Source organism: Dryobates pubescens, chromosome 29 (assembly GCF_014839835.1).
Source record: "Dryobates pubescens isolate bDryPub1 chromosome 29, bDryPub1.pri, whole genome shotgun sequence".
In the NCBI taxonomy this organism is placed as follows: Eukaryota; Metazoa; Chordata; class Aves; order Piciformes; family Picidae; genus Dryobates; species Dryobates pubescens.
In genome coordinates, this window is record NC_071640.1 from 13,778,951 (window position 1) to 13,803,431 (window position 24,481).

The 24,481-nt window shown below is 62.4% G+C and overlaps 1 protein-coding gene across 1 annotated transcript in view; it reads left to right on the forward strand.

Moving 5' to 3' along the window:
* Positions 1–23,383, forward strand: part of ABCA2 (ATP binding cassette subfamily A member 2) — a 129,331-nt gene extending 105,948 nt beyond the window's left edge. The window contains exons 3-49 of the mRNA XM_054174553.1: positions 556–667; positions 1,477–1,643; positions 1,829–1,956; positions 2,121–2,225; positions 2,660–2,845; positions 2,955–3,173; positions 3,741–4,072; positions 4,364–4,523; positions 4,811–4,939; positions 5,189–5,356; positions 5,636–5,732; positions 6,145–6,318; positions 6,403–6,505; positions 7,067–7,181; positions 7,515–7,705; positions 7,899–8,049; positions 8,315–8,519; positions 9,051–9,215; positions 9,485–9,665; positions 9,963–10,175; positions 10,453–10,649; positions 10,735–10,917; positions 11,329–11,513; positions 11,591–11,711; positions 11,970–12,260; positions 13,210–13,422; positions 13,601–13,703; positions 14,080–14,408; positions 14,951–15,164; positions 15,339–15,444; positions 15,691–15,802; positions 16,210–16,270; positions 16,403–16,577; positions 16,658–16,773; positions 17,021–17,168; positions 17,365–17,488; positions 17,936–18,068; positions 18,179–18,296; positions 19,357–19,535; positions 20,223–20,364; positions 20,667–20,801; positions 21,023–21,126; positions 21,346–21,438; positions 21,696–21,798; positions 21,951–22,088; positions 22,483–22,689; positions 22,944–23,383. Of these exons, the coding sequence (XP_054030528.1) occupies positions 556–667; positions 1,477–1,643; positions 1,829–1,956; positions 2,121–2,225; positions 2,660–2,845; positions 2,955–3,173; positions 3,741–4,072; positions 4,364–4,523; positions 4,811–4,939; positions 5,189–5,356; positions 5,636–5,732; positions 6,145–6,318; positions 6,403–6,505; positions 7,067–7,181; positions 7,515–7,705; positions 7,899–8,049; positions 8,315–8,519; positions 9,051–9,215; positions 9,485–9,665; positions 9,963–10,175; positions 10,453–10,649; positions 10,735–10,917; positions 11,329–11,513; positions 11,591–11,711; positions 11,970–12,260; positions 13,210–13,422; positions 13,601–13,703; positions 14,080–14,408; positions 14,951–15,164; positions 15,339–15,444; positions 15,691–15,802; positions 16,210–16,270; positions 16,403–16,577; positions 16,658–16,773; positions 17,021–17,168; positions 17,365–17,488; positions 17,936–18,068; positions 18,179–18,296; positions 19,357–19,535; positions 20,223–20,364; positions 20,667–20,801; positions 21,023–21,126; positions 21,346–21,438; positions 21,696–21,798; positions 21,951–22,088; positions 22,483–22,689; positions 22,944–22,979 (7,367 nt within the window). The 3' untranslated portion in view covers positions 22,980–23,383. The remainder of the gene's footprint in view (positions 1–555; positions 668–1,476; positions 1,644–1,828; positions 1,957–2,120; positions 2,226–2,659; positions 2,846–2,954; positions 3,174–3,740; positions 4,073–4,363; positions 4,524–4,810; positions 4,940–5,188; positions 5,357–5,635; positions 5,733–6,144; positions 6,319–6,402; positions 6,506–7,066; positions 7,182–7,514; positions 7,706–7,898; positions 8,050–8,314; positions 8,520–9,050; positions 9,216–9,484; positions 9,666–9,962; positions 10,176–10,452; positions 10,650–10,734; positions 10,918–11,328; positions 11,514–11,590; positions 11,712–11,969; positions 12,261–13,209; positions 13,423–13,600; positions 13,704–14,079; positions 14,409–14,950; positions 15,165–15,338; positions 15,445–15,690; positions 15,803–16,209; positions 16,271–16,402; positions 16,578–16,657; positions 16,774–17,020; positions 17,169–17,364; positions 17,489–17,935; positions 18,069–18,178; positions 18,297–19,356; positions 19,536–20,222; positions 20,365–20,666; positions 20,802–21,022; positions 21,127–21,345; positions 21,439–21,695; positions 21,799–21,950; positions 22,089–22,482; positions 22,690–22,943) is intronic.
* The last annotated feature ends 1,098 nt before the right edge of the window (positions 23,384–24,481 follow it).

The following is a 24,481-nucleotide window of genomic DNA, read 5'->3' on the forward strand; positions in this document are numbered from 1 at the left end:
CCCTGGCAGGGGTGATGGCTCAGTGCTGGTGGAAGGGGGAAGGTTTGCTGTCTCCTTGCTGCTCCTCACTTCTTCCATTTTCCCCCTACCTTCTCTCCATTTCCACCACCTCCAGCAGCTGCTTGTGGGGGCAGCCTGGCAGGGGGGAGGCCATGGGCTCGGGAAACTGCAACAACTCTGTTCTCCCTGTTGTATTCTTCCTCCTTCTCCTCTTCCTCTGGAGATCTGGCAGTGCCTCTGAAGGTTACTAACAAGAGAGGCCCAGAGGCCGGGGTAGGTTGGCGGCCATCCTGGGGACAGGTGGCAGAAGTTGGCATTGTACCAGGGTGGGCAGCAGGCAGGAAGAAGAGGGCAGTAGCCAGCCCCAAGGAGCCACCAGCCTTGGGGGCACAGCTGCAGACCTTGGCCGCCAACCTGCCGCGGGGCTGGCCAGGCCTGGTGCGTGCTTCTCTGACCTGAGTGTCTGTCTCTCCGGTGGCCTCCTGCTCCCCCTGCCTCCCCTCCTGCCCTGCCCACACCTCCTCTGGCCCCTCCTGGTCCTCTCGCTGCCTCCAGCTTTCTACACGGCGGCGCCGCTCACCTCGGCCGGGATCCTGCCAGTGATGCAGTCCCTGTGCCCCGACGGCCAGCGCGACGAGTTCGGCTTCCTGCAGTACTCCAACTCCACGTGAGTCCTGCTCCCTGCCCCTTCCCATGCTGGCACTGTGCTGCCAGGGGCAGGGCACAAGCCTGTGTCTCCCAAAGTACCTGGGTGCAGAGCATGTGGGGCCAGCTTGGCTCTCTGCATGGGCTCCCAAGTGCCTGTGCTGGGAGGAGAGAAGTGGCCCCTGAGGATACCCTGAGGCTTTCCTTTCCACCCCTGACACAGTGGGTTCTGTGCATTGGTGAGGGCAGCTCCTGGGGCATTGGTGCCTTGTGGTGGGCAGCACTGCTGCCCCATGTGCCTGATGGACTTGTCCTCCCCAGAGCTCTGTGGAATTGACAGAACTGGGTTGGTTGGATCAAGTCCAGCTGTTAACCCAGCACTGAACCCTGTCCCTCAGCACCACACCTACACCTACACCTCTTTTAAATCTCACCAGAGATGGAGACTGCACCCTGGGCAGCCTGTTCTGGGGTTTGACAGCCCTTCTGGGGTCGAAATCGTTCCTCATGTCCAACTTGAACCTCTCCTGGCACAACTTGAGGCCATGTCTTCTCCTCCTGTCACTTGTTCCTTGGGAGAAGAGAGCAACCACCATCTGGCTCCAGCCTCCTATCAGGGAGCTGTAGAGAGCCACAAGGTCTCCCCCTAAGCTGCCTTGTCTCCAGGCTGAACAAACCCAGTTCACTCCACTGCTCCTCCTCAGACCCGTGTTCTGGACCCATCACAGCTTTGGTGCTCTTTGGATGCGCTCCAGCACCTCAGTGTCTTGGGGGCAATGGGGAAGCTGTCCCCATGGCTCTGTCCCTGAAGCCAGCATGGTGCTCTCGCAGGGTGACGCAGCTCTTGGAGCACCTGAGTGAGGCTGTGGAGCAGAGCAGCCTCTTTGACCCACAGCACCCAGGCTTGGAGGAGGAGCTGGAGTCTCTCCGACGGCACCTGGAGGCTCTCAGCAGCAGCGAGCCCAGCTCCATGGAGCCTCACTTCAGCAGCCCCGCAGGTAGGCTGTGCCCTGCCTGCCCCTCGCTGCCTGCGCGGGCAGGGCTGGGAGTGCCCAGCGGGCACCCAGCAAGCTGGTGCTGTGTGGCAGTGCCCCGCGCAGCTGTGTGCTGCGCAGGGCCAGCTGTGTGATGTGTCCCTGGCACTGCAGAGCTGCTCTGACTCCTGTGTCTTGCTTCATGCCAGGATCTGGCTTCACTCTGGCGTGGGCAGCCAAGGACCAGGATGAGCTGCGCCGCTTCCTGATGCAGAACCTGTCCCTCCCCAACAGCACAGCAGAGCTGCTCCTGGGCTCCAGCATCGACCTGCGGGAGGTGAGTGGTGACCTGCAGGAGGGTCTGGCTCTGCTCTGGTGAATGGACGTGTCCTGACCCGGTTTGAGTCAGTGGACACCTGGCCAGGACTTCCCCTGCCCTGCCCCCCACGCTGTGGCACTGCTGGGCAGGGTCTTCACTCCCCCCTTCCATCCCTGCTGCAGGTCTATCGCCTGTTTTTTGGTTCCTTCCCTTTGGTACCCGATGAGATCCACGAGCGAGACCTGTGGGATGGGTTTGGCCCTGCTGAGAAGATGACAAAGCTGGAGGTGAGGACCAGTGCTATGTGTGAAGGACATGGTGGGACAGAGCTTACCCTCCACATCTTCTCCATGTCCCACCACAGGGTGATCTGGGGGTATCCATCTCAGCAGAGGGGATTTATCAGGATGCTGTGAGGTGGCCAGTGCAGCAGCTGGCAGGACTGGGTCCCGTGCTGGTGCTGCCACCAGTTTCCCCAGTGCTTTGAGGCACACCAGTGCCTGTGCCTCAGTTTCTCACTGCCATGGGCAATGACATTATCTGGCTGTTAAGATTGTTCCCTCCTGTGGCTGGGATGCAGGGGACTTGTGCTCTCATTCCCCTCTTCATGGAGACTGTGGCTGTGGGTGCTGTGGGGCTGTTCACATGTGCTTGGGGACATGAGAACGGGAAACCTGGGGTCTCCCTGCACCACCAGCCATCCCAGCTGGTCGTCTTGCAGAAGAGCCTCCCCAGTGGCTGGAGGAGCCTGCGGGAAGGGTTGGTCCACCGGGCGCTGCAGGACCCCGCGGCAGCCTCCCGCCGGCCGGCGCTGCTCCGCCTGCTGTCCCACGCCTTGGGGCTCTCCAGCGCCGGCCCAGCGCTCACCACCCCTGACGGCCCCCAGGCCTTTGTCACCGAGATGGAGGTGAGCACCTCAGGAGGTGAATCAGGGCTATGGGCAGTTGCTCAGTGGTGTGGGCACTGCTGCAGTGCCCTGAGGCTGGGGCTGTGCCCCACGGCTCCCTGCCCCACAGGGTGTCCTCTTCACTGGGCCGGTGCTGGAGCAGCTGACATGCGAGCAGGGCCCCGGGGGGCTGCGCCGCCTGCTGCATGTGGCTCCGGGGCAGCAGCCGCTCCTGCAGCTGTACCGGGCGCTGGCCTGCAACAGCAGCCGTGCCGCTCGCCGCCGCCGCTTCGCACAGCTTGCCGCCGAGCTGCGGGACCAGCTGGACACCCCCAAGATCATCAGCAAGGTGAGGGCAGGGCCGTGGAATGTGCTCCCCACCAGGTGTGGGACAGGGCTAAGTCCTGGGCAGGGTTTCCCTACTTGCCAAGGGATGTGTGGGGATGGGGGGGGGGTCTGTTACCTGATCACCCCTTTACCCCACTCAGTCCCATAATGGCCTTCCCAGATGACTTCCTCTCCTGGCACCCACTTGGATGCTGCCTGTTTGTTGGATGGGGCTGGGTGTCCTCAGCACCTGCCGAGTGTGTCCCTACAGGCCTCTCTCCCTGAGACTGGCAATGTCTCTGGTGGCATAGCTCCTCAAGGCTTGCTCTGAGGTCCCCCTCCTTGTGCCACCCAAGTCTGACATGTCCCTTGCAGTCCCTTCCTGCTTGAGGGACATCTTGTGTGCCCCTGCCAGCCTTTGCCTGCACTACTGCCTGGTAGCCATGGCAGTGGGTCGGGAGCCCCATCTCTGACCCTTTCTCCAAGAAGGCAGATGTGCTACTGCTTGGGGTCCCCTCCGGTGTCCTGCTGGCAAGCAGGGCCCTGTCAGCCCAGCCCCAGCTAAGCCCTTGCCCTCTCATCCTCACAGCTGAAGCTGGATGAGGTAAACAGCACAGCGGCCCAGCACCGCCTCCGCACTTTCCTGGAGGACCTGGTGGAGATGGAGAAGGTTCTCCGTGATGTGGACATCCTGTCGGCACTGGCCAAGCTGCTGCCCAGGGGAGCCTGCGCCAGCAAGGCCCCGCTGCCGACGGCCAACAGCACCGGCTGGGCTGGCACCAACGCCACAGCCGGCAATGCCACAGCAGAGGAGGAGGGTGCTGGTGGGGAGCCGGCTGGGGGAGACAACCCCCAGGGACAGTTCTCTGCATTCGTGCAGCTCTGGGCCGGGCTGCAGCCCATCCTCTGTGGCAACAACCGGTAGGAGCCCTGGGGCTGGAGGGGCTGGGTCCAGATGCTCTGGTGAGGGTAGAGGGGTGTGGGAGCCACCTCCACCTTGCCACCAGGCAAGGGCCCCTTGCATCCTTTGAGCGTGTGGGCAATGGGTGCTGCACTGCATCCTTGTGCCACAGAAAGGGGAAGCTCCCCATGCTGGGCAGTGCTGTGCTGGCATGGGATTGGGTGTGAAGTCCCCTCCTGGATAGGGCTGGGGGCTGCTGTCAGGGGTGCTGGGACTGGAGCAGAGTCAGCAGCCTGAGCCCCACTGTGCAGGACGATCGAGCCTGAGGCACTGAAGCAGGGCAACATGAGCTCGCTGGGCTTCACCAGCAAGGAGCAGCGGAACCTGGGCCTGCTCGTGCACCTGATGACCAGCAACCCCAAAATCCTGTATGCACCTGTGGGCACTGAAGTGGACAAGGTCATCCTGAAGGTGAGGGTGCAGAGGCTGCAACCCCAGTCCTTCCTTTCCTAACAGTCCCACACCATGAGGACCTCCTTGCCCAGACAGGCTCAGCAGGGCAAGGGCAGAGTAGGGAGGAAGATGCCAGCTGCCAGTCAGTGCTGCCAGAGATAGGCCCTGGCTCCTGTTGGGGTGTCCATGCCTGTGGTGGGAGGTGGGCAGATGCTCCCATGCCATCCTAATCATGCCATATTGGCCATCCCAGAGAGCAGAGGGGCCCTAGCCTCTTCTTGCTGTGTGACCTTCCTTCCCCCTAGGCCAATGAGACCTTTGCCTTTGTGGGCAATGTCACCCATTATGCCAAGGCGTGGCTGAACATCTCCCCTGAGATCCGTGCCTACCTGGAGGAGGGCAGGCTGCAGAGGCGCATCCGCTGGCTCCAGCAGGTAGGATGGTGTGGAGGGCACTGAGCCTGCCTGGACTTCACTGCCCCAGGGGTGGGAAGTGGCTGACCTGCCCACCAGACTCCTCTTTAGCCGCTTCACATGAAGCTCTCAGGTGCTTCTTGGTGCCCACCCTCCTCTGGTGAGGATGAGGCAGGGTGGGTGCTGTGCCCCTGGTCCCCATGCTGTGTGTCTCTGGGGAGAAGAGGAGTACCCCAACTTCTCCCTCCTGTGTCTCCCTCTCTGTCCCAGTTTGCTGCTGACCTCCACAGGCACCCAGAGATCCTGAATGTCTCTGATGGCGACGTTCTGCACAACTTTCTCAATGGCAGCTTCTCCCTGCCCAACGCCAGCGTCCTGCTCCAGCAGCTGGACACCATCGACAACGCTGCCTGTGGCTGGGTACACTTCATGGCCAAGGTGAGGCTGGGCCTCCTGACCACCCACTGCCCACAGCCAGGCTTTGTGGGGCTGAAGGAAGAGTCAGGTCTCTTCAGACCTCCTTGAGGTCATGGGGCAGGAGTGCTGGAGGAGACTTCTGAGTTTCGGAGCAGATGTCAGGAGCGGAGGAGCTCATCCACTGTTGGGCTCAGGAGCTCACGACGTGGCTGTGGGTGGCACATGCTGCACCGTGTGTATGGTCTGCTTGCCAGACCCATCAGGGTCACTGGGGTCTCACCGGCCTTCTCCTCCCACCAGGTCAGTGTGGACATCTTCAAAGGCTTCCCGGATGAGGAGAGCATCGTCAACTACACACTGAACCAGGCCTACCAGGACAACGTCACAGTATTTGCCAGTATGTCCCTGGGAGCCTCCCCTTCGCAGGGGTCCCTAAGCCGTGGCCTCCTCCAGCTGTTCCCCAGGCTGAGGCCACTGATCCTGGGACGTGGTTCCCTTGGTTCACGAGTTGGGTGGATGAGCAAACCGAACATCCTTTGGTACCCATCCTCTGCCACTGGCTGAGTCCTGCTGGGCACAGTGCCCTGCTGCTCCCCTGGCTCTCCCACCACCCCTGCTTGTGGTCTGTGTGCCCTTGTGTTCCATGCCAGGGTCACGTCCACCCTCCTCATCCATGGTAGCCCTCTCTGTGCCCTCTCTGTGCCCTTGACCTGCTGAACTCCTCCATGTCCCTGCCTGTTGCTGTGGGCCCACTGCTGCAGCCATCTCCTGTGGTGCCACTGAGCTCCCTGCCTCTTGCACTGCTGCAGGTGTCATATTCCAGACCAACAGGGACGGCTCCCTGCCCCCTCACGTCATGTACAAGATCCGGCAGAACTCCAGCTTCACGGAGAAGACCAACGAGATCCGCAGGGCCTACTGGCGGCCTGGCCCCAACACCGGCGGCCGCTTCTACTTCCTCTATGGCTTCGTCTGGATCCAGGGTGAGTGCCAGCTCCCTGCCACAGCTGCCCGTGTCCCCAGCCTCTGCCCATCCTGTGTGCTCAGCCTGGCCTTCTTCTCCCTAGACATGATGGAGCGTGCCCTCATTAACACCTTTGTTGGCCATGACGTGGTGGAGCCTGGCAACTATGTGCAGATGTTCCCTTACCCCTGTTACACTCGGGATGAGTGAGTGGCACCTGTGTGGGCAGGGGCAGCACTGTCCCTCTTCAGGCAGAAGTCTGGGGGCCTGGGGGAGGTTGGTGACATTGAGAGGGATGATAAACCAGTTCAGCTCAGTTATTTGGAACAGAAGCAGGCAGGGCAAGGCTTTATGCCCAGCCTGCAGCTGAAGCGAGGAACTCATGGCTGTGTTTGGGGGGTACAGGGGTGACACATGGGTCTGTGGGTGATTGTTGAACACAGTGGTCTAGAGGAAGCAACCAAAGAAGTCCCAAAGCCCCTCTAGGGCAGAAGGTTGGGTAGGGCCCTTCACACGATGTCAGGAGGGCACCAGGCCAAGTCCGTATCTGCTGCCTGCCTGGCAGGACCTGGCAGCCGGTGCAGCAGATTGTCCTATGGGATCACTGGAGAAGTCATCTCAGGGCATTAAGGAGCCGCTAGAACACAGAGCTGTTTTTCTCCTGGGTGGTGGGAGAGCCCCTCCATTGCTGTATGCCCAGGGTCTTGCCCAGGTCTCTGTGGTGGTGTCACCATCCAGCTCTCCCCTCTCTCCTTTTGCCCTGTCAGCTTCCTCTTTGTCATTGAGCACATGATGCCTCTGTGCATGGTGATCTCTTGGGTCTACTCGGTGGCCATGATGATCCAGCACATTGTGACAGAGAAGGAGCATCGCCTGAAGGAGGTGAGGGTGGTGGGAGAGAGCCCTGGGGAGGAGCTGGCATTCTGAGCTCCAAGTCCTGCACTGTGCCCCTGGGCCCCTTCCCCATCTCTCCAGAGCGCATGAGCTGAGGCAGATCCTCCATCCCTGGGCTGAGCCACTCCTTCAGAGCATCCCTGGCACAAGCCCTGCCCAGCAGCGGAGGGAGCTGATCCCATTGGCACCCTGGCAGAGGGTGCTGCGGCCTGTCTGCTGCCAGCAGCCCCTGGGCAGCCCTCGGTGGTGCCGGCGCTCTGCCAGCAGCAGCAAGTGTCCAGCAGGACCGGGGCCGGCCGCACTGAGCAGGTGTGCTCGCAGGTGATGAAGATGATGGGCCTGAACAACGCCGTGCACTGGGTGGCCTGGTTCATCACTGGCTTCGTGCAGCTCTCCATCTCGGTCACGGCGCTCACCGCCATCCTCAAGTACGGCAAGGTGCTGATGCACAGCGACGTCCTCATCATCTGGCTCTTCCTTGCTGTCTACGCCGTGGCCACCATCATGTTCTGGTGAGCTGCCTGCGCCACGCCCTGCTGTCCCTGGGCTGTGGGATGAGGGTGCTGGGAGCTGTGTGGGCAAGGGCTGACAGAGGGGCTCAGGTTCCCCCAGCCAGCTCCTTTGAGGGCCGTCGGTTTGTCACGCAACACCATCATAGCTGGACAGTGTGGGGCAGGGTCTGAGGTGACACTGTGCTCCCTGCAGCTTCCTGGTATCAGTGCTCTACTCCAAGGCCAAGCTGGCCTCTGCCTGTGGAGGCATCATCTATTTCCTCAGCTATGTTCCCTACATGTACGTGGCCATCCGGGAGGAGGTGGCCCACGACAAGATCACGGCCTTTGAGAAGTGCATCGCGGTGAGTTGTTGTGGCTCCCATGGCGGTCCCTGCCCCCCGGCCTGCCCTGGGCCTCCAAGCTGTCAGCAAGCCCTGGGCAAATCTCTGCCTGTGAGATTCAGCTCCCTGTGGGGCTTTGCAGGCATCTCCAGAGGGTTTGATGCCTCCCAGGATGTGGAGGGCTGAGTGGGGCAGCACTGGGTAGGAATTTGTCCCAGCCTGTTCCTCCAGAGCTGCTCTCTGGTTGCTGTTGACCTTCCCTTCCCTTTTGTCCACCTCTCCACAGTCCCTCATGTCTACCACAGCCTTTGGGCTGGGTTCCAAGTACTTTGCACTGTATGAGGTGGCTGGCGTGGGGATCCAGTGGCACACCTTCAGCCAGTCACCCGTGGAAGGAGATGACTTCAACCTCCTGCTGTCCATGATGATGCTGATGATGGATGCTGTGGTGTATGGCGTGCTCACGTGGTACATTGAGGCTGTGCACCCAGGTGTGTGTGAGCAGTGGGGCATGAGGGTACTTCTGAGCCTCCTCCCTGGGGATCTGCTGGTTCCTGCTGGTGTTCAGCCTTGACTCAGTCGGATTTGGCAGTGTGCCTCCAGGGTCCCCCTCTGTCCTGCTGGGGACACCTGCCCACATGCTCTGACCAACTGGGGACACCAGCATGTTCCTTGGAGGTCTCCAGTTGTGTATCTTGGTTCGCTGGGCAGATGGAGGTTCCTGTGGCTGGAGCACTGTTCCCCTTTATCTCTTGGGGAATGGTCTCACCTTCTTCCTTTGCTTTCCTGGTAAAACTGAAGCATGAGGCAGGCCCAGCCCAAAGGCTTTTGCCTGCTCACACAACCCAGCAGCATTGCCCTAAGCTCAGGGACACTTGCAGCCTACACCCTGCAGTGATGGCCCTGAGGTGGGGGAACCTCCAGGGCTGTGTCTGTGTCCATACCTGTGCTGAGCTCTGCCCCAGCTTTTGCACAGCTGTGGGGGTGGGGGTTGGCCCTGACTGCAGAGGTTGTGCTTGCAGGCATGTTCGGTTTGCCGCGGCCCTGGTACTTCCCCTTCCAGAAGTCCTACTGGCTGGGCAATGGCCGTGTGGAGACCTGGGAGTGGACCTGGCCCTGGTCCCGCACCACCCGCCTCAGCATCATGGAGGAGGATCAGGCCTGTGCCATGGAGAGCAGGAGGCTGGGTAAGGGCAGGCAGGGCAGCGGGAGGTGGCCTGACACTGTTGCAGGGCCCTGTGTGGACCCCCATGTGTCCCCTGTGCCCCTGTTGGGGCAGGATCTTGGGTCAAGTGCTGCTGCCCAAGGCATGGGAATGGGGAAGCTTGTGAGAGGCAGAGGGAGAGGGGCCATGAGCCAGCACGGGCACTATGGGATGGAGGTGAGAGGCTCCAAGCCTCCAAGCTCCGCCTCCCTGCCCACGCCCCGGCTGCTCACCATCCTGCCCTCGCAGCAGAGGAGACGCGCGGCATCGAGGAGGAGCCGACACACCTGCCCCTGGTTGTCTGCATTGACAAACTCACCAAGGTCTACAAGACAGACAAGAAGCTGGCACTGAACAAGCTGAGCCTTAACCTCTATGAGAACCAGGTGGTGTCCTTCCTGGGGCACAACGGCGCAGGCAAAACCACCACCATGTGAGTGCCCATCAGAGTGGACAAGGGCCACATCCTTCTGGCCAGCTGCAGTGGGTGTGAAAGGTGCTGCGTAATATCCTTGCAAGGCCCTGCGGCGGCTGGTGCCATGCCCAGAGGGCAGCAGTGTGGGTGTAGGGATGGCACAAAAAGGGGACAAGTAGCAGGAGCATGGTCCTGCACTGACATTGCTGTGCCTGGGGCTCAGCAGATGCTCCTGGAGGGAGGTGGTGGTTGGAACTGGGACTAGACAGAGGCGTGTGAGGTCCCTCAACTTGTCCCCTTCCTCCATCCATCTAGGTCCATCCTCACCGGCTTGTTCCCTCCAACCTCGGGCTCCGCCACCATCTATGGCCACGATATCCGGACGGAGATGGACGAGATCCGGAAGAACCTGGGCATGTGTCCCCAGCACAACGTGCTCTTCGACAGGCTGACCGTGGAGGAGCACCTGTGGTTCTACTCCCAGCTCAAGAGCATGGCGGAGGAGGAGATCCGCAAGGAGATGGACAAGTAGGCACCTCCTGCTCCTTCACCCCACCTGTGCCTTTCGCATGAGTGCGTGCCCTTCCTGCTGCCTGAGCTGCACTGGGGGATCTGGTAGCACAGATCTTCCTTGGAGCAGCTCCACAAAGTGTTTTCTAAAAGGCTGTGGAAGCAGCAGAAGCTGAGCTCTTTCAATGGCCAAAGGCTATAGGTGCCACACAGGGAAGAGGCATCATGTGTAGCCTGCAGGTACTGGGTGCCAGTGTGGCCCCCTGCACCCCTGCTGCTTTTTCCCTGTCCCCAGGATGATTGAGGACTTGGAGCTCTCCAACAAACGACACTCCCTGGTGCAGACCCTCTCGGGGGGCATGAAGAGGAAGCTGTCCGTGGCCATTGCCTTTGTGGGTGGGTCACGGGCCGTGATCTTGGATGAGCCCACGGCTGGCGTGGACCCCTATGCACGCAGGGCCATCTGGGACCTCATCCTCAAGTACAAGCCAGGTGAGCAGAGGTGGGCAGAGCCCCACATTGCTCCTCCAGCTGTCCTGGCCCTGGCTTCTCTGCTGAGGCTTGATGCCCCTGCCAGGGAGGACCATCCTGCTCTCCACACACCACATGGATGAGGCCGACCTTCTGGGTGACCGCATCGCCATCATCTCCCATGGCAAGCTGAAGTGCTGTGGCTCCCCCCTCTTTCTGAAGAGCACCTACGGGGATGGCTACAAGCTGACTGTGGTCAAGAAGCAGTCAGACACCAGGAATGGCACAGGTCTGGTGGGCAGTGGGACCCTGTGTAGAGGAGTAGATGGGACCAGCTCTTCCTCAGTCCAGGAAAGGAACTACAGGTCAACACATAAGTGCTCCCTCTCCAGGTCTCCTTAGGCCACATGTAGTGCAGAGGGGGGACAGGGCAGAGGTGTAGGAGCTGGCATCACTCAGCCTTGTCTTATCCCATCTCTGTTTTGTGTGGTGCCATTTGCCTCCAGGCACTGGTGCTGTCTGGCCCACCAAGATGTGCATCACAGTGTGGAGCACCATCCCCAGGCCAGGCATGGCAGCTGCCAGCACTCCGTGATGGAGGCTGGAGGAGTCCCTGTGGTGCTGGGGTATAGGATGGGTGTAGGGGGTCCTGGTGGGAAGCCAGGTGTGCAGTGACCAAGCAGAGCTGCCTCTGTCACAGAGCCTGGCCAGCCACACAGCCCCCTGGCCCACTCCTCGCTCAGCCCCTGCTCCGAGCCGCGCGTCTCCCAGTTCATCAAGAAGTATGTGGCCTCCTGCCTCCTCATCTCTGACACCAACACCGAGCTCTCCTACATCCTGCCCAGCGAGGCCGTCAAGAAGGGCTGCTTTGAGAGGCTCTTCCAGGTACCTGTTGGGGCTGGCAGGGTGGGCAGGACCTCCTGCACCTCCTGCCCTCTTCACACAGCGATTTGCCTCTGCAGCACTTGGAGCAGAGCCTGGAGGAGCTGGACCTCACCAGTTTTGGGCTGATGGACACCACACTGGAGGAGGTCTTTCTGAAGGTGTCTGAGGAGGACCAGTCTCTGGAGAACAGCGACGTGGGTACGGGTGGCAGTGGCACACGTGGTACTGCTGGGGTGGCTGAGGTGCTGCGTGGCTGTGTGGCTTGGTAGCTCCTCTCCCTTGCACGTGGCTGCAGGAGTCTCCTTTCCCAAGGGAAGTGATCTCCAGCAGACCCCATCCTGGCCAAGGGCAGCGAGCCTCTGCTCCATGCTGAGTCTGCAGCTCCCACCTGTGCCTACTGAGCCACACCACGGTGAAGGGTGGCATGGCCAGTGGCAAACCCCTTTCTCCTTCCAGACATGAAGGAGTCCAAGAAGGATGCCTTGCAGCCACCCACTCCCGAGCTGGGCCCAAAGCCCGAGGCCAACGGGGAGCCCCTTGCCGAAGCAGCAGTGCTGGAGAAGCCGGAGGTGGAGCTCAGCAACCTGGTGACCTGCTCCAGGCTGGCACAGTCGCAGGCATCCCTGCACTCGTCCTCCTCGGTGGGCTCCGTGCGGGGCGACGAAGGTGGGGCCTATTCGGAGTTCTTTGGGGATTATGCCCCCCTGGTCCATAACCGCCAGGACCCCGATAACTTCAGTCTGCAAGGTGCGTGCCGGCGGCAGGGCCAGGGGAGCTGCTCGCCTGGGGCACGGCGCGTGCCTGAGGGCAGAGCTGGCCCTGGGCAGGGCATGTGAGTGTGCCAGGGATGGGTAGCCGTATCTGCCAGGGTGGGTTTCCACGGTGCCCAGAGACCTGCAGCCTAGTGGGGTGGGTTGGGAATGGGTGGTTCCATCAGCCCCAGACTGATGCTGCATGCATAGGAGAGTCCTGTGCTGAGACATGGAGCCAGCAGGCACAGCTGGTGTTAGCTGTGCCCTTTGCCTCCCTTGGACCCTGTGAGTGCCACCCTGCAGACTCATCCCACTAACATGCTCCTCATGCTGATGCCTGGCCAGGTTGTCTCCTCTTGCCCCTTGGGCACAGAGCCCTCTTCCATCTGATGGCTTTACTCTCTGTACCTGGGCTTGGGGCTCTCCCTAACCAGGTGCTGGGATTGCTGGAGGTTGGAGGATGCAGGCAAGTGCCCTGAGGCTCCTGTTTTATTCACAAAGCCTTTCCTGGCTGATCCTGGTAGCTCTTGTGGTTAATTCAGGGATGTGCCACCCTGGCTTCCCATCTGGGGCCACTTTGGCTGTTGTGATTTGGCTTGTGAGAGGCAGAGCTGAGGCAGTGCCACAGCTAAGCCCCCTCCAGGCTCATCCTTGCTGGGTACCCTCACCCATGCCCCATCCCTCATTCCTGACTCTGCTGACTCATTGCCGGGTGGCAGAGCTGATGGGGAAATGGAGTTCTGCCAGAAAGCACCAATTTAGGTGTTTTTCCAAAACTATTGCCTGAATTTCCTGTTGGGGGCCAAGAGGAGCCCACCAGCCAGCTGCCCTGCTTACGCCGCCGCGCCGCCGTGGCTCAGGGTTGGGTGCCACCCTCTGCGTCGGGGCCAAGGCAGGCACAGGACCACCTGTGCCTGGGGGCTGACATCCCTCTCTCCTCCCAGAGCAAGAGGTGGAGGCAGAGGACCAGGACCTGGCTGGCCAGGGGAGCTTCAAGCTGGAGGGCTGGTGGCTGAAGCTGCGCCAGTTCCATGGGCTGATCGTCAAACGCTTCCACTGCGCCAAGCGCAACACCAAGGCCCTCTTCTCGCAGATCCTGCTGCCTGCCTTCTTCGTCTGCGTGGCCATGACAGTGGCCCTCTCTGTGCCCGAAATAGGTGCGTGTCAGACCCCCACCCACTCGACCAGGGCTGCTGCTGGCACTTCCTGCCTGCCCTGTGCCGGGTGGGACACTGGCTGGGGCTGGGTCAAGCACAAGGCGTGCTGGTGCTGGGCCAGTCTGCCTGTGTGTGGCGGTGCTGCAGGTGTGAGCAGGTCCTGTCCTTGTCCTTGCAGGTGATTTGCCACCCCTTATCCTGTCGCCATCACAGTACCACAACTACACCCAGCCCAAGGGCAACTTCATTCCTTACGCCAACGAGGAGCGGCGTGAGTACCGGTGAGAGCTGCTGCTCGCTGGTGACCAGCATCACATTCCCCATCCCTGCCCCCGTCCCTGGGACTGTGATGGGGGCAGCAGGAAGGGCTGCCCACAGCAGGGCCAGCACCAGAGCTGCCTCAGACTCGGAGCAGAGCCTGGCCAGTGCCACATCCCCTTGCAGAAAGCAGCCCCTGTTCTCCGCAGCCCCCTGGGAGAGGTGCCAGCCCTGACGCTGGCTGCCATCGGCAGCTTGGCTCGTGGTGGGCGTGCCCTGTGTGTGTCTGTTCAGCCACAATAAGTACCAAGGCCTTAGGGAGGTTCCAGCAGATTGCCAAGGTGGTGAGGCCCATGTCTCCTGCTCCTTGTTCCTCCTCACCCACTTGTGTCCCCGCAGCATCAGGCTGTCTCCTGACGCCAGCCCCCAGCAGCTGGTAAACACCTTCCACCTGCCCTCTGGCGTGGGGGCCACCTGTGTCCTCAAGATGGCTTTCAACAACACACTGGACCAGCCCATGCAGACCCTCAACCTCAACAGCAACGAGTCCAAGATGCTGGCAGCCAAGTACTTTGACGCCATGTGCATCGACTCCTTCACCCAGGGCCTGCCACTCTCCAACTTTGTGCCGCCGCCTCCATCCCCAGCTCCATCTGACTACCCCTTCTCAGTGGATGAGGACCTGCTCCGTGCCTGGAACTCCACAACCTTCTCCTCTGCTGTCAAAGGTATTACCTACACTTGGTGCTCAAGCACGTCTGGGCCTGGGGTTCATCCCCAGCAGGCAGATCTCCCCTGCAGAAGCAGCTGCAGGGACCCCTGGAAGCGGCCTGACCACAGCAGAGCCTTGCATGGCAGAGCTGCAGTTCTGCCGCAGGGGTAGTGCTGGCCCTGGAGCACCACACCCTGTTCAACCCTGGGAGCGCTGGTGAAGCTCCCTGGGATGGTGCTCCCTGGCATCAAGAGCCCCCTGGCCAGGCTTGTGTCACCCTCACTGGGCTGTGGTCCCACAGCTGTTTTCTCCAGCCATGCTTCGTTCTCCCTCTCTGAACTGTTTCTGTCCCACAGAGCTTTTCTTCACACCTGTCGCTTGGTCCCTCTCAGTCACCAGGACGCACAAACCCTCCTGCACTCTGGGCTCTGCTCATGGGGCACAGTGTTCCCACCATGTCTGCCTGGGACTCCTTGGCTTAGCCTCTTGCCCCCACATTGTGACCCATAGCTGAGGCAGGCTGGAGCCTGGCTGTGACCTGCTCTTTCTGCTCCTCAGAGACCATGACCTCAGCCCCTGCCCTGCCCCACATCATCCATGAGCCCATCAAGTGCACGTGTTCCATGCAGGGGACCGGCTTCTCCTGCCCTAGTGGCGTGGGGGGCCACCCCCCACAGATGAAGGTGGTGACAGGGGACATCCTGGCAGACATCACAGGGCGCAATGTCTCGGAGTACCTGCTCTACACCTCGGACCGCTTCCGGCTGCACAGGTGAGAGGGGCTGGGAGGGGCTGCCCTGTGCCCTGGAGCAGAGGTGGGGGTCTGAGGACTTGGGGACCACCTGCCCAGGGTGCCAATGGGAGCCAGGACCCTCCTGGATCCTGGCCCTGCTCCCAGAGGCAGGGGGGCAGCAGTCACAACTCCTCAGTGGTCCTTGTCCCTCAGGTATGGGGCGCTCACCTTCGGCAACGTCCAGAAGTCCATCCCGGCCTCCTTCGGCGCCAAGGCTCCTGCCACAGTGCGCAAGATCGCGGTGCGGAGAGCTGCCCAGGTGGGACTGCGCAGGGTGCCTGGCAGGGACCCCTTCCCACTGCTCTGCACCAAGGAGTCTGGTGGGGCTCTCACCCCAGCAGCATGGCCCAGCATGGCCAGCAGTGGTCTGCTCTCCCCCCAACTGTGGGCACAGGAAGCCTGCCCTGTGGCTGTCCTGTGCTGTCCCACATCTCATCTTGTCCCACCCCATCCATCCTTTCCTGTACATCTTGCCACTTCCCACCGCTCTCCTCTGCTCCTCCAGGTGTTCTACAACAACAAGGGCTATCACAGCATGCCCACCTACCTCAATGCTCTCAACAATGCCATCCTGCGAGCCAATCTGCCCAAGAGCAAAGGCAACCCTGCTGCCTACGGTGAGGACCTGCAGGCATTTAAGGGCAGAAGCATGTCAGGAGCAGCTTCAGGGCATGGTTCTGATAGATTCTGAAGAGCAATGTGTCCTCTTGGACCAAGCAGGCTCGTGCCCAGTTGATGCAGAGGGTTCACACACCCTGGCTGTGAGGTCTGGGCTAAGCAGGGTTGGGGCAGAACCTCCTGAGGTGCTGCCTGCTGGCACCTGGACTTGCAGTGTGTCTGAGAATGCTGTCTGGAGCTGGTGAGGGAGGATTTGGCCTCCAGGTGCTCATGCTTTAGACACCTCTTCTGCCAAGCTGCAGGAAGGAAACCTGTAGCTCAGAGGCAGGACCAGGCAGGCTGGGGGCAAGGCTGACCTGAGCCAGCTTTCACACATTCCTGTGTTTCTTCTTGGGCCCTCCTGCAGGCATCACAGTCACCAACCACCCCATGAACAAGACGAGTGCCAGCCTGTCCCTGGATTACCTGTAGGTCTGGGCAGGGGGCTCGGGGGGCCGTCCGTGCCAGGGCAGGGAGGGAGCAGTTCGCAGGGACGTGCCAAGGCTCCTGCCTGGCACAGGCTGATGGGGTCCCTGCTGTCCTCTTTGCTCCCCTTCCAGCCTGCAAGGCACAGATGTGGTGATTGCCATCTTCATCATCGTGGCCATGTCCTTCGTGCCAGCCAGCTTCGTCGTGTTCCTGGTGGCCGAGAAGGCCACGAAAGCCAAGCACCTGCAGTTCGTCAGTGGCTGTGACCCTGTCATCTACTGGCTGGCCAACTACGTGTGGGACATGGTGAGCTCATGGCCCTGCCGGCTGAACCTCCAGGGCTGGGTGGCTGGGGCAGCAGTCACAGACATTTCTGTCTCTTCCAGCTGAACTACCTGGTGCCAGCCACATGCTGCATCATCATCCTCTTTGTCTTTGACCTCCCAGCGTACACCTCCCCTACCAACTTCCCTGCCGTCCTCTCCCTCTTCCTGCTCTATGGGTAGGTTGCTCAGGGTGTGCCGCAGGTCCCAGCAGTGCCACATCTGCACTGTGCTTATGTGCAAGGCCTGGCCCTGCCCATCTGGCTGATGTTCTGCAGTTCCTGTAGGTGGTGGGCTGCAGGGATTGGGGTGGGAGAGCTGGGGGGGAATGGAGCTGGGATCTGGGTGATGCCAAGGCTCGACATTTGGCATTGCCTCGCCCCTCTTCTGCCACACTGATGTGTGATCTGCTGTTCACCTCCCCAGCTGGTCCATAACACCCATCATGTACCCTGCCTCCTTCTGGTTTGAGGTGCCCAGCTCTGCCTACGTCTTCCTCATTGTCATCAACCTCTTCATCGGCATCACAGCCACCGTTGCCACCTTCCTGCTGCAGCTCTTTGAGCACGACAAGGTACAGGGTGAACAGCTCTGCCTGGGACCGCTGGGAAGGGAGGAACTGCCATCGTGTCATGGAACAGCTCAGACTGGGAGGGACGTTGGGAGGGACCTGCCTGGGCTGTACCTTAGTGAGGATCCTGATGCTCCCATGGTCTCACACTCCTCGGGGGCGTTGCTGATGGTTGTGTCCTCTCTGGCCATCCCCACAGGATCTGAAGGTGGTGAACAGCTACCTGAAGAGCTGCTTCCTTGTATTTCCCAACTACAACCTGGGCCATGGCTTGATGGAGATGGCTTACAATGAGTACATCAACGAGTACTACGCCAAGATCGGTGCGGCCTCGTGTTCCCTCTCTCCCTTGCTCCAGCACCTGTTGGGTTGGGGGAGACCATGGTGCTGGCACATCCCTTCTGCCTGCCTTATGAGGCTTCCTGAAGCCCAGAGCAGTCTGAAGCATGTCCCGGGCTGGGGTGCAGGAGGAGACACAGTTTAGGATCAGCTGTGGCATGGTGCCAAAAAGGTTCCTTGGGCGATCCTGAGTAGCAACACAGGGAGAGGAAGTTGTGAGCCCTGCCAGAGGTCCTGCTGCTGTTGTACACTGCCTGTGGTGGGGCTGGGGTGGGCTGTGGTGTGACTGTCCCTGGTGGCAGTGTCCCAGGCCTGGCAGCTGCGCTGGCACTGGGTGTGGAAGCAGGCCATGGAAGCTGTGTGTTGGTGCAGGCCGGCTCACGACCTGACCAAGGTGTCCCCAGCTGCTCCATCCTCTTCCTCCCACCCAGGGCAATTCGACAAGATGAAGTCCCCCTTCGAGTGGGACATCGTGACGCGGGGCCTGGTTGCCATGACGATCGAGGGCTTCGTCGGCTTCTTCATCACCATCATGTGCCAGTACAACTTCTTCCGCAAGCCGCAGTGAGTGCCGGCCAGCCGAAGCTTGGCTGCCAGAACCCTGTCGCGGTTGTCCCTCCAGCAGGGGCGAGCTGGGCTGGGGGCAGGTGGCTCCCATGCTTGCACCCCCACAGGCGGCTGCCGGTCTCCACCAAGCCCATCGAGGACGACATCGACGTGGCCAAGGAGCGGCACCGCGTGCTGCGCGGCGACGCCGACAATGACATGCTGAAGATTGAGAACCTCACCAAGGTGCAGCCCTGGGGCAGGCGTGGGCGGTGGGTGGCGGCGCTTGGGGCAGGTGGCGGCAGGCGGGCGGCGGCACCTGGGGCAGGTGGCGGCAGGCGGGTGGCGGCGCCTGGGGCAGGTGGCGGCAGGCGGGTGGCGGCGCCTGGGGCAGGGGGCGGCAGGCGGGCAGTGGCGGGGCCTGGGGCAGGTGGTGGCGGCAGGTGGGCGGCGCCTGGGGCAGGGGGCGGCAGGCGGGCAGTGGCGGGGCCTGGGGCAGGTGGTGGCGGCAGGTAGGCGGCGCCTGGGGCAGGGGGCGGCAGGCGGGCGGCGGCGCCTGGGGCAGGGGGCGGCAGGCGGGCGGTGGCTGGGGCAGGGGGCGGCAGGCGGGCAGTGGCGGGGCCTGGGGCAGGTGGTGGCGGCAGGTGGGCGGCGGCTGGGGCAGGGGGCGGCAGGCGGGCAGTGGCGGGGCCTGGGGCAGGTGGCGGCAGGCGGGCGGCGGCTGGGGCAGGGGGCGGCAGGCGGGCGGTGGCTGGGGCAGGTGGCGGCAGGCGGGCGGCGGCTGGGGCAGGGGGCGGCAGGCGGGCGGTGGCTGGGGCAGGGGGCGGCAGGCGGGCAGTGGCGGCGCCTGGGGCAGGTGGTGGCGGCAGGTGGGCGGCGGCTGGGGCAGGGGGCGGCAGGCGGGCAGTGGCGGGGCCTGGGGCAGGTGGCGGCAGGCGGGCGGCGGCTGGGGCAGGGGGCGGCAGGCGGGCGGCGCCTGGGGCAGGTGGCGGCAGGCGGGCAGTGGCGGGGCCTGGGGCAGGTGGTGGCGGCAGGTGGGCGGCGCCTGGGGCAGGGGGCGGCAGGCGGGCGGTGGCTGGGGCAGGGGGCGGCAGGCGGGCGGTGGCTGGGGCAGGGGGCGGCAGGCGGGCGGCGCCTGGGGCAGGGGGCGGCAGGCGGGCGGTGGCTGGGGCAGGGGGCGGCAGGCGGGCGACGGCAGGGCCTGGGGCAGGTGGTGGCGGCAGGCGGGCAGTGGCACCTGGGGCAGGGGGCGACAGGCGGGCGGCGGTGCCTGGCAGTGGGCTGAGCCACGGTGCCCCGCCCCTAGGTGTACAAGTCCCGCAAGATCGGCCGCATCCTGGCCGTGGACCGGCTGTGTGTGGGCGTGCGGCCCGGGGAGTGCTTCGGGCTGCTGGGCGTCAACGGCGCGGGCAAGACCACCACCTTCAAGATGCTGACCGGGGACGAGAGCACCACGGGCGGGGAGGCTTTCGTCAATGGGCACAGGTCGGGGGCGTGGGCTGGCTGGGAGGGGGGTGCTGCCTGCTGTCCTGGGAGTGGGGCAGGGTCTGCCTGGGGGTCTCCCCGGCTGAAGCAGCATGAGTCTGTCCATGCAGCAATGTGGGACAAGGGTCAAAAGCACAAACTAGAACACGGGAAGTTTCACCTCAGCGTGAGGAAAAGCTTCCGTGTGAGGATGCTGGAGCCTTCAGACAGGTTTCCCAGAGAGGTTGTGCAGTCTTCTTCTCTGGAGAGAATCCAAACCCACCTGGATGTTACCCTGGGCAGCCTGCTGTGGGTGCTCCTGCTTTACCAGGGTGTTGGAATGGATGATCTCCAGGTCTCTTTTGAGCCCCACCATGCCAGGGGTTTCTTCCCTACAGCTTGGCAGGAGAACTGTCTAAAGCACCTGAGCACCTGGAGACCAAGTCCTTCCTCATTAGCTCCAGAGGGCATCATTGGACACAGTGCAAGTCCAGGTGCCAGTAGGCAGCACCTCAGAAGGTTCTGCCCCAGCTGTAACTCTGCAGCCCTGTGTCCTGCTGGGCTGACCATCATCTGGAGGGTGGCAAGGGACACTGGTTCTTGGCCAAGGCTACGCATTGTGGGTTACCTGGTAAAAGTGGAGTGAGCAACAAGGTGCTCCTGAACAGCAACTCCTCACACCCACGGTCCCTCTGCCCTCTCCTGCAGCATCCTGAAGGAGCTCTTGCAGGTTCAGCAGAGCTTGGGCTACTGCCCCCAGTTTGATGCCCTCTTTGATGAGCTGACGGCCCAGGAGCACCTGGAGCTCTACACCCGCCTGCGTGGCATCCCCTGGAAGGACGAGGAGCGGGTAGGACTCTGGAGGAGCTATTGCCAGTGCCACAGAATGACACCTGACTGGGCACCAGTGGGCACCTGAGCCTGTGCCACTCTCATGGCAGTGCTGCCTCAGTGGCACACCCACATGGACAGCTGGGGCTGGCACACGGTGCTCACAGGCCATTATCATTGCCTGTCACCACACCAGGGACTGGCACATCACTTGTGGTCATCATCACAGTTAGCCAATGCTACAGAGCCCAGCCGCTTGCCCACTGCCATCTGCCAGCCCTGTGGCCTTCCAGGGTGACAGCAGCCCCCTACACCTTGCAGGTAGTGAAGTGGGCACTGAAGAAGCTGGAGCTGACCAAGTATGCTGACAAGCCTGCCAGCACCTACAGTGGGGGCAACAAGAGGAAGCTCTCCACAGCCATCGCGCTGATCGGATACCCGTCCTTCATCTTCCTGGTGCGCCCCCCTGGCACTCCCCACCCACCTTCCACCTCGTGTCCCTGGGGCTGAGTTGGGCTGGGGTGGTGAAGTGACCCTGAGTGGGAGCTGTCTGCGCCTGGCTTCACCACAAGTGCCCTGGGGTGTGGGGTGGTGTCCTGTGCCGGGCTCAGGGTGGGACGCCAGTGGGAGGGGCCCCACGGGGGCTGGCATGTCTGAGGGTGCTGTGCCTCCCACAGGATGAGCCCACCACGGGCATGGACCCCAAGGCACGGCGCTTCCTCTGGAACCTCATCCTGGATGTCATCAAAACCGGCCGCTCCGTGGTGCTCACCTCTCACAGGTCAGGGGTGCACCCACGGTTCCTCTGGGCACGTGGGTGGGAGGGGGCTCTCTGGTCCCCGGGGGATGGCATTCGACAGGGCACAAGGAATGGAGGGAGCCTGGCACGCACCCTGTGTTGCCTTCTCCCATCCCCAGTGATGGGGCTGTGGCACCCAGGCGGTGGCCCTGGCACTGTGCCCCCCGTGCCACCCTGCTGAAGCCTGCCCCGTCTCCGCAGCATGGAGGAGTGCGAGGCGCTGTGCACCCGCCTGGCCATCATGGTGAACGGGAGGCTCAAGTGTCTGGGCAGCATCCAGCACCTGAAGAACCGGTAAGGGCCTGGTGCAGGCGCAGCACCCTTCTGCACTCTGGAGGCCCCACGGCAGGGGGACGTGGGGCACCCGTGGAAGATGTCAGCCCTTTGTGTGAGTGCTGCTTTGGAGGGTGGGCAGGGGATGGGCAGGGGATGGGCTTGCTCAACCATCCAGGCACCGTCCTGGTGGGTGCAGCAGCCACCGCAGTCCCCTTCTGTGGGGTCAAAGCTGTCGGCAGGGGTCAGGCCCCCACAGGTCCCTTGACCCCACGCAGGTTTGGCGATGGCTACATGATCACAGTGCGCACCAAGTCCAGCCTCAACGTCAAGGAGGTTGTGAGGTTCTTCAACCGCAACTTCCCCGAGGCTGTCCTCAAGGTGAGCTCCCTGCAGTGGCAGTGGCACCATGGTGGTGGCATCTCCTCAGAACACAACCAACCTTCATCCTGCAAGGGACACCTCTGTGAGACCCCCACCACAGGAGGGGGGGTTGGGAGTGAGGGCTTGAGTGTCACCTCTGTGTCCTGCAGGAGCGGCACCACACCAAGGCCCAGTACCAGCTGAAGTCAGACCAGATCTCCCTGGCACAGGTCTTCAGCAAGATGGAGCAGGTGGTGGATGTGCTGGGCATTGAGGACTACTCTGTCAGCCAGACCACGCTGGACAACGTAAGGCTGCGGGTGGCAGGGTTCGGACTGGATGCTCATCCGCAGGGAGGGTGGCTTTGCCAGGGGGGAGTGGCTGTGCCAAAATGCCTGGCAGAAACCCTTGGAGGTGATGCTAGAGGGAGGTGGTGGGGTTGCCATCCCTGGAGGCGTTCAAGAGGAGATTGGACGTGGCACTTGGTGCCATGGTCTAGTCATGAGGTCTGTGGAGACAGGTTGGACTCGATGATCCTCGAGGTCCCTTCCAACCTTGGTGATACTGTGGTACTGTGACCAAAGCCTGGTGGGGAGCAGTGGGATGTGTGTCCAGTGGCATGGGTGGCAGATGAGAGATGACCAGGGGGTGGAGATGGTCGTGGGGGGTGTCCCTCACAGCCTCCTGCCCCTTCCCCACCAGGTGTTTGTGAATTTTGCCAAGAAGCAAAGCGACAACTTGGAGCAGCAGGAGACCAGCCCCAGCTGCACCCTGCAGTCGCCCCTGGAGCGGGTGCTGAGCCTGCTGCGCCCCCGCGCCGCGCCCACCGAGCTGCGGGCACTCGTGGTGGAGGAGCAGGAAGACCTGGAGACAGATGACGAAGGCCTCATCAGCTTTGAGGAGGAGAGGGTGAGAGACTGTGCCCAGATCCAGGTGGCACTAGTCCCTGCTGTGGGGCTGGCTGGCATGGCTCCAGAGGAGGGGACATAATGCGGCCAGGGATGGAGCAGAGAGACTTCTGGGAGGGGTGGCTGCTCGCCCTTGCCCAGGCTGCCTGCTGCCCGCTACAGCACTGGGCCTGCTGGGCACAGTAGGCACTCCTGAGCCCTGGCTGCCCCTGAGCCCTGGCTGCCCCTGAGCCCTGGCTGCCCTTGTGCCTGCAGGCTCAGCTCTCGTTCAACACCGACACGCTGTGCTGAGTGCCCAGGACAGCCACAGCCTCTGGCTCTGAAGCCATCGAACCCTTCTTGGCCTCTCCCTTCCCTTCGTCCAGTCCAGTGGAGCTGCCATGGCTGGAGGCCTGTGCCAGGGCGTGCACAGTGGGTACGACGCCAGCCTGGATGAACCTCGTGAGCCACTGCCCAGGGGGTGGCCTTTGTCCCCTTCAGCTCCAGGGCAGTGTCACTGCGTGGTGCTGGGGGCCAGCAGCCTCAGCTGCCTCACCCAGACAGCAGGTGCCATGGACAGACTGTGAAGAGATGGGCACAGCCCGGTGCCAGTGCTGCTGTACCCACAGGCTTTGTGACCTGAGGCAGTGCCTGCAGTTGGACACCCATGTTGCGCCCACCCCAGGGGCCGTCAGCTGTGGGCACAGCCCCTGCCCTGGCACCACTGCAGGCCTGGGCCAGGCAGGGCAGAGGAAAGATGGCCACTTTCACCTGGTGTTCATTGCCCTGGCTTAGCAGCAGCTTGTGGCACTCCAGGGGGCTCAGGGTCTGGCACCGCAGGGGCAGAGGCTCTCCCATGATTTCTGTCACCTACAGGCTGTCACCAGCGACCTCCAGCCTGCCTGAGAGGGTGGCCTCAGCCCTGCTGGGGCACCCGGCCTGTGCTGCTGCCAGCTGAGGCGCCCAGCCGCCCCGGCCCTGCCCAGCCCTGCAGCGCTTCACTGGGCACTTGGTACCAGCTCCACATCTGGGCAGCAGCACCCCTGCAGAGGGCCACTTGGTGGGCAGTGGGGTATTTCACAGGGTATTTCACACACTGGCACCAGCTGTTTTTCCCCTCTGCCACCAACAATGTCCTTCCTCCCAGAGCCTCTCACCCTGCCCTCATCGCCTGCCTCACCCCTGTGACTGTGCCACCTTTCTGCTGCTTCTCTTCTTGTCCTGGCATTTGTTGCTCAGCATCTGGCTCCTGTACAGGGTTTGGTGTTGTTGGTACTGCTGGTACTGAGGGAGCAGATGTGTGGGATGAGCTGAGGAGAAGGCAGTGTGACTGGGCACATCCTGGCAGCAGTGCCAGCTGCATCACTGTGGTAGGCAGTGTCACTGGGGCTGGCAGCGGACACCCCCTTGGCTGGCAGTGCCCCTCCTTTCTGCAGAGGGTCCTGCTGTTTTGTTACCTACAGGGACTGTGCCTGGCACCTACAGCCCAACATCATTCTGCAGCCCTGCCACTGACCCTGACCACCCCCTGGATGCCCTAGGCTTTCATAGCACCCTGGTGTGGCCATGCACAGTGCCCCCCTCCTTCCCAGGGAGCACCTAGGGCTGGGCTGCCTCCATGTGCTCCACTGCCCTTTCTGCCTGCCTGGCATAGGCTCTATTGGATGCTCTGAGCTGGCTCCTGCCTGCTGGCACAGGGGCAGGGCTGAGCACTCAGCTCACTGCCATGGGGCAGCACTGTGTGGGGAGGTGGGCATAGGAGCAGGTGCAGGTGGCAGCTCTCCCTGTGCCCCTGTCCTGCCAGCCCTGTGTGC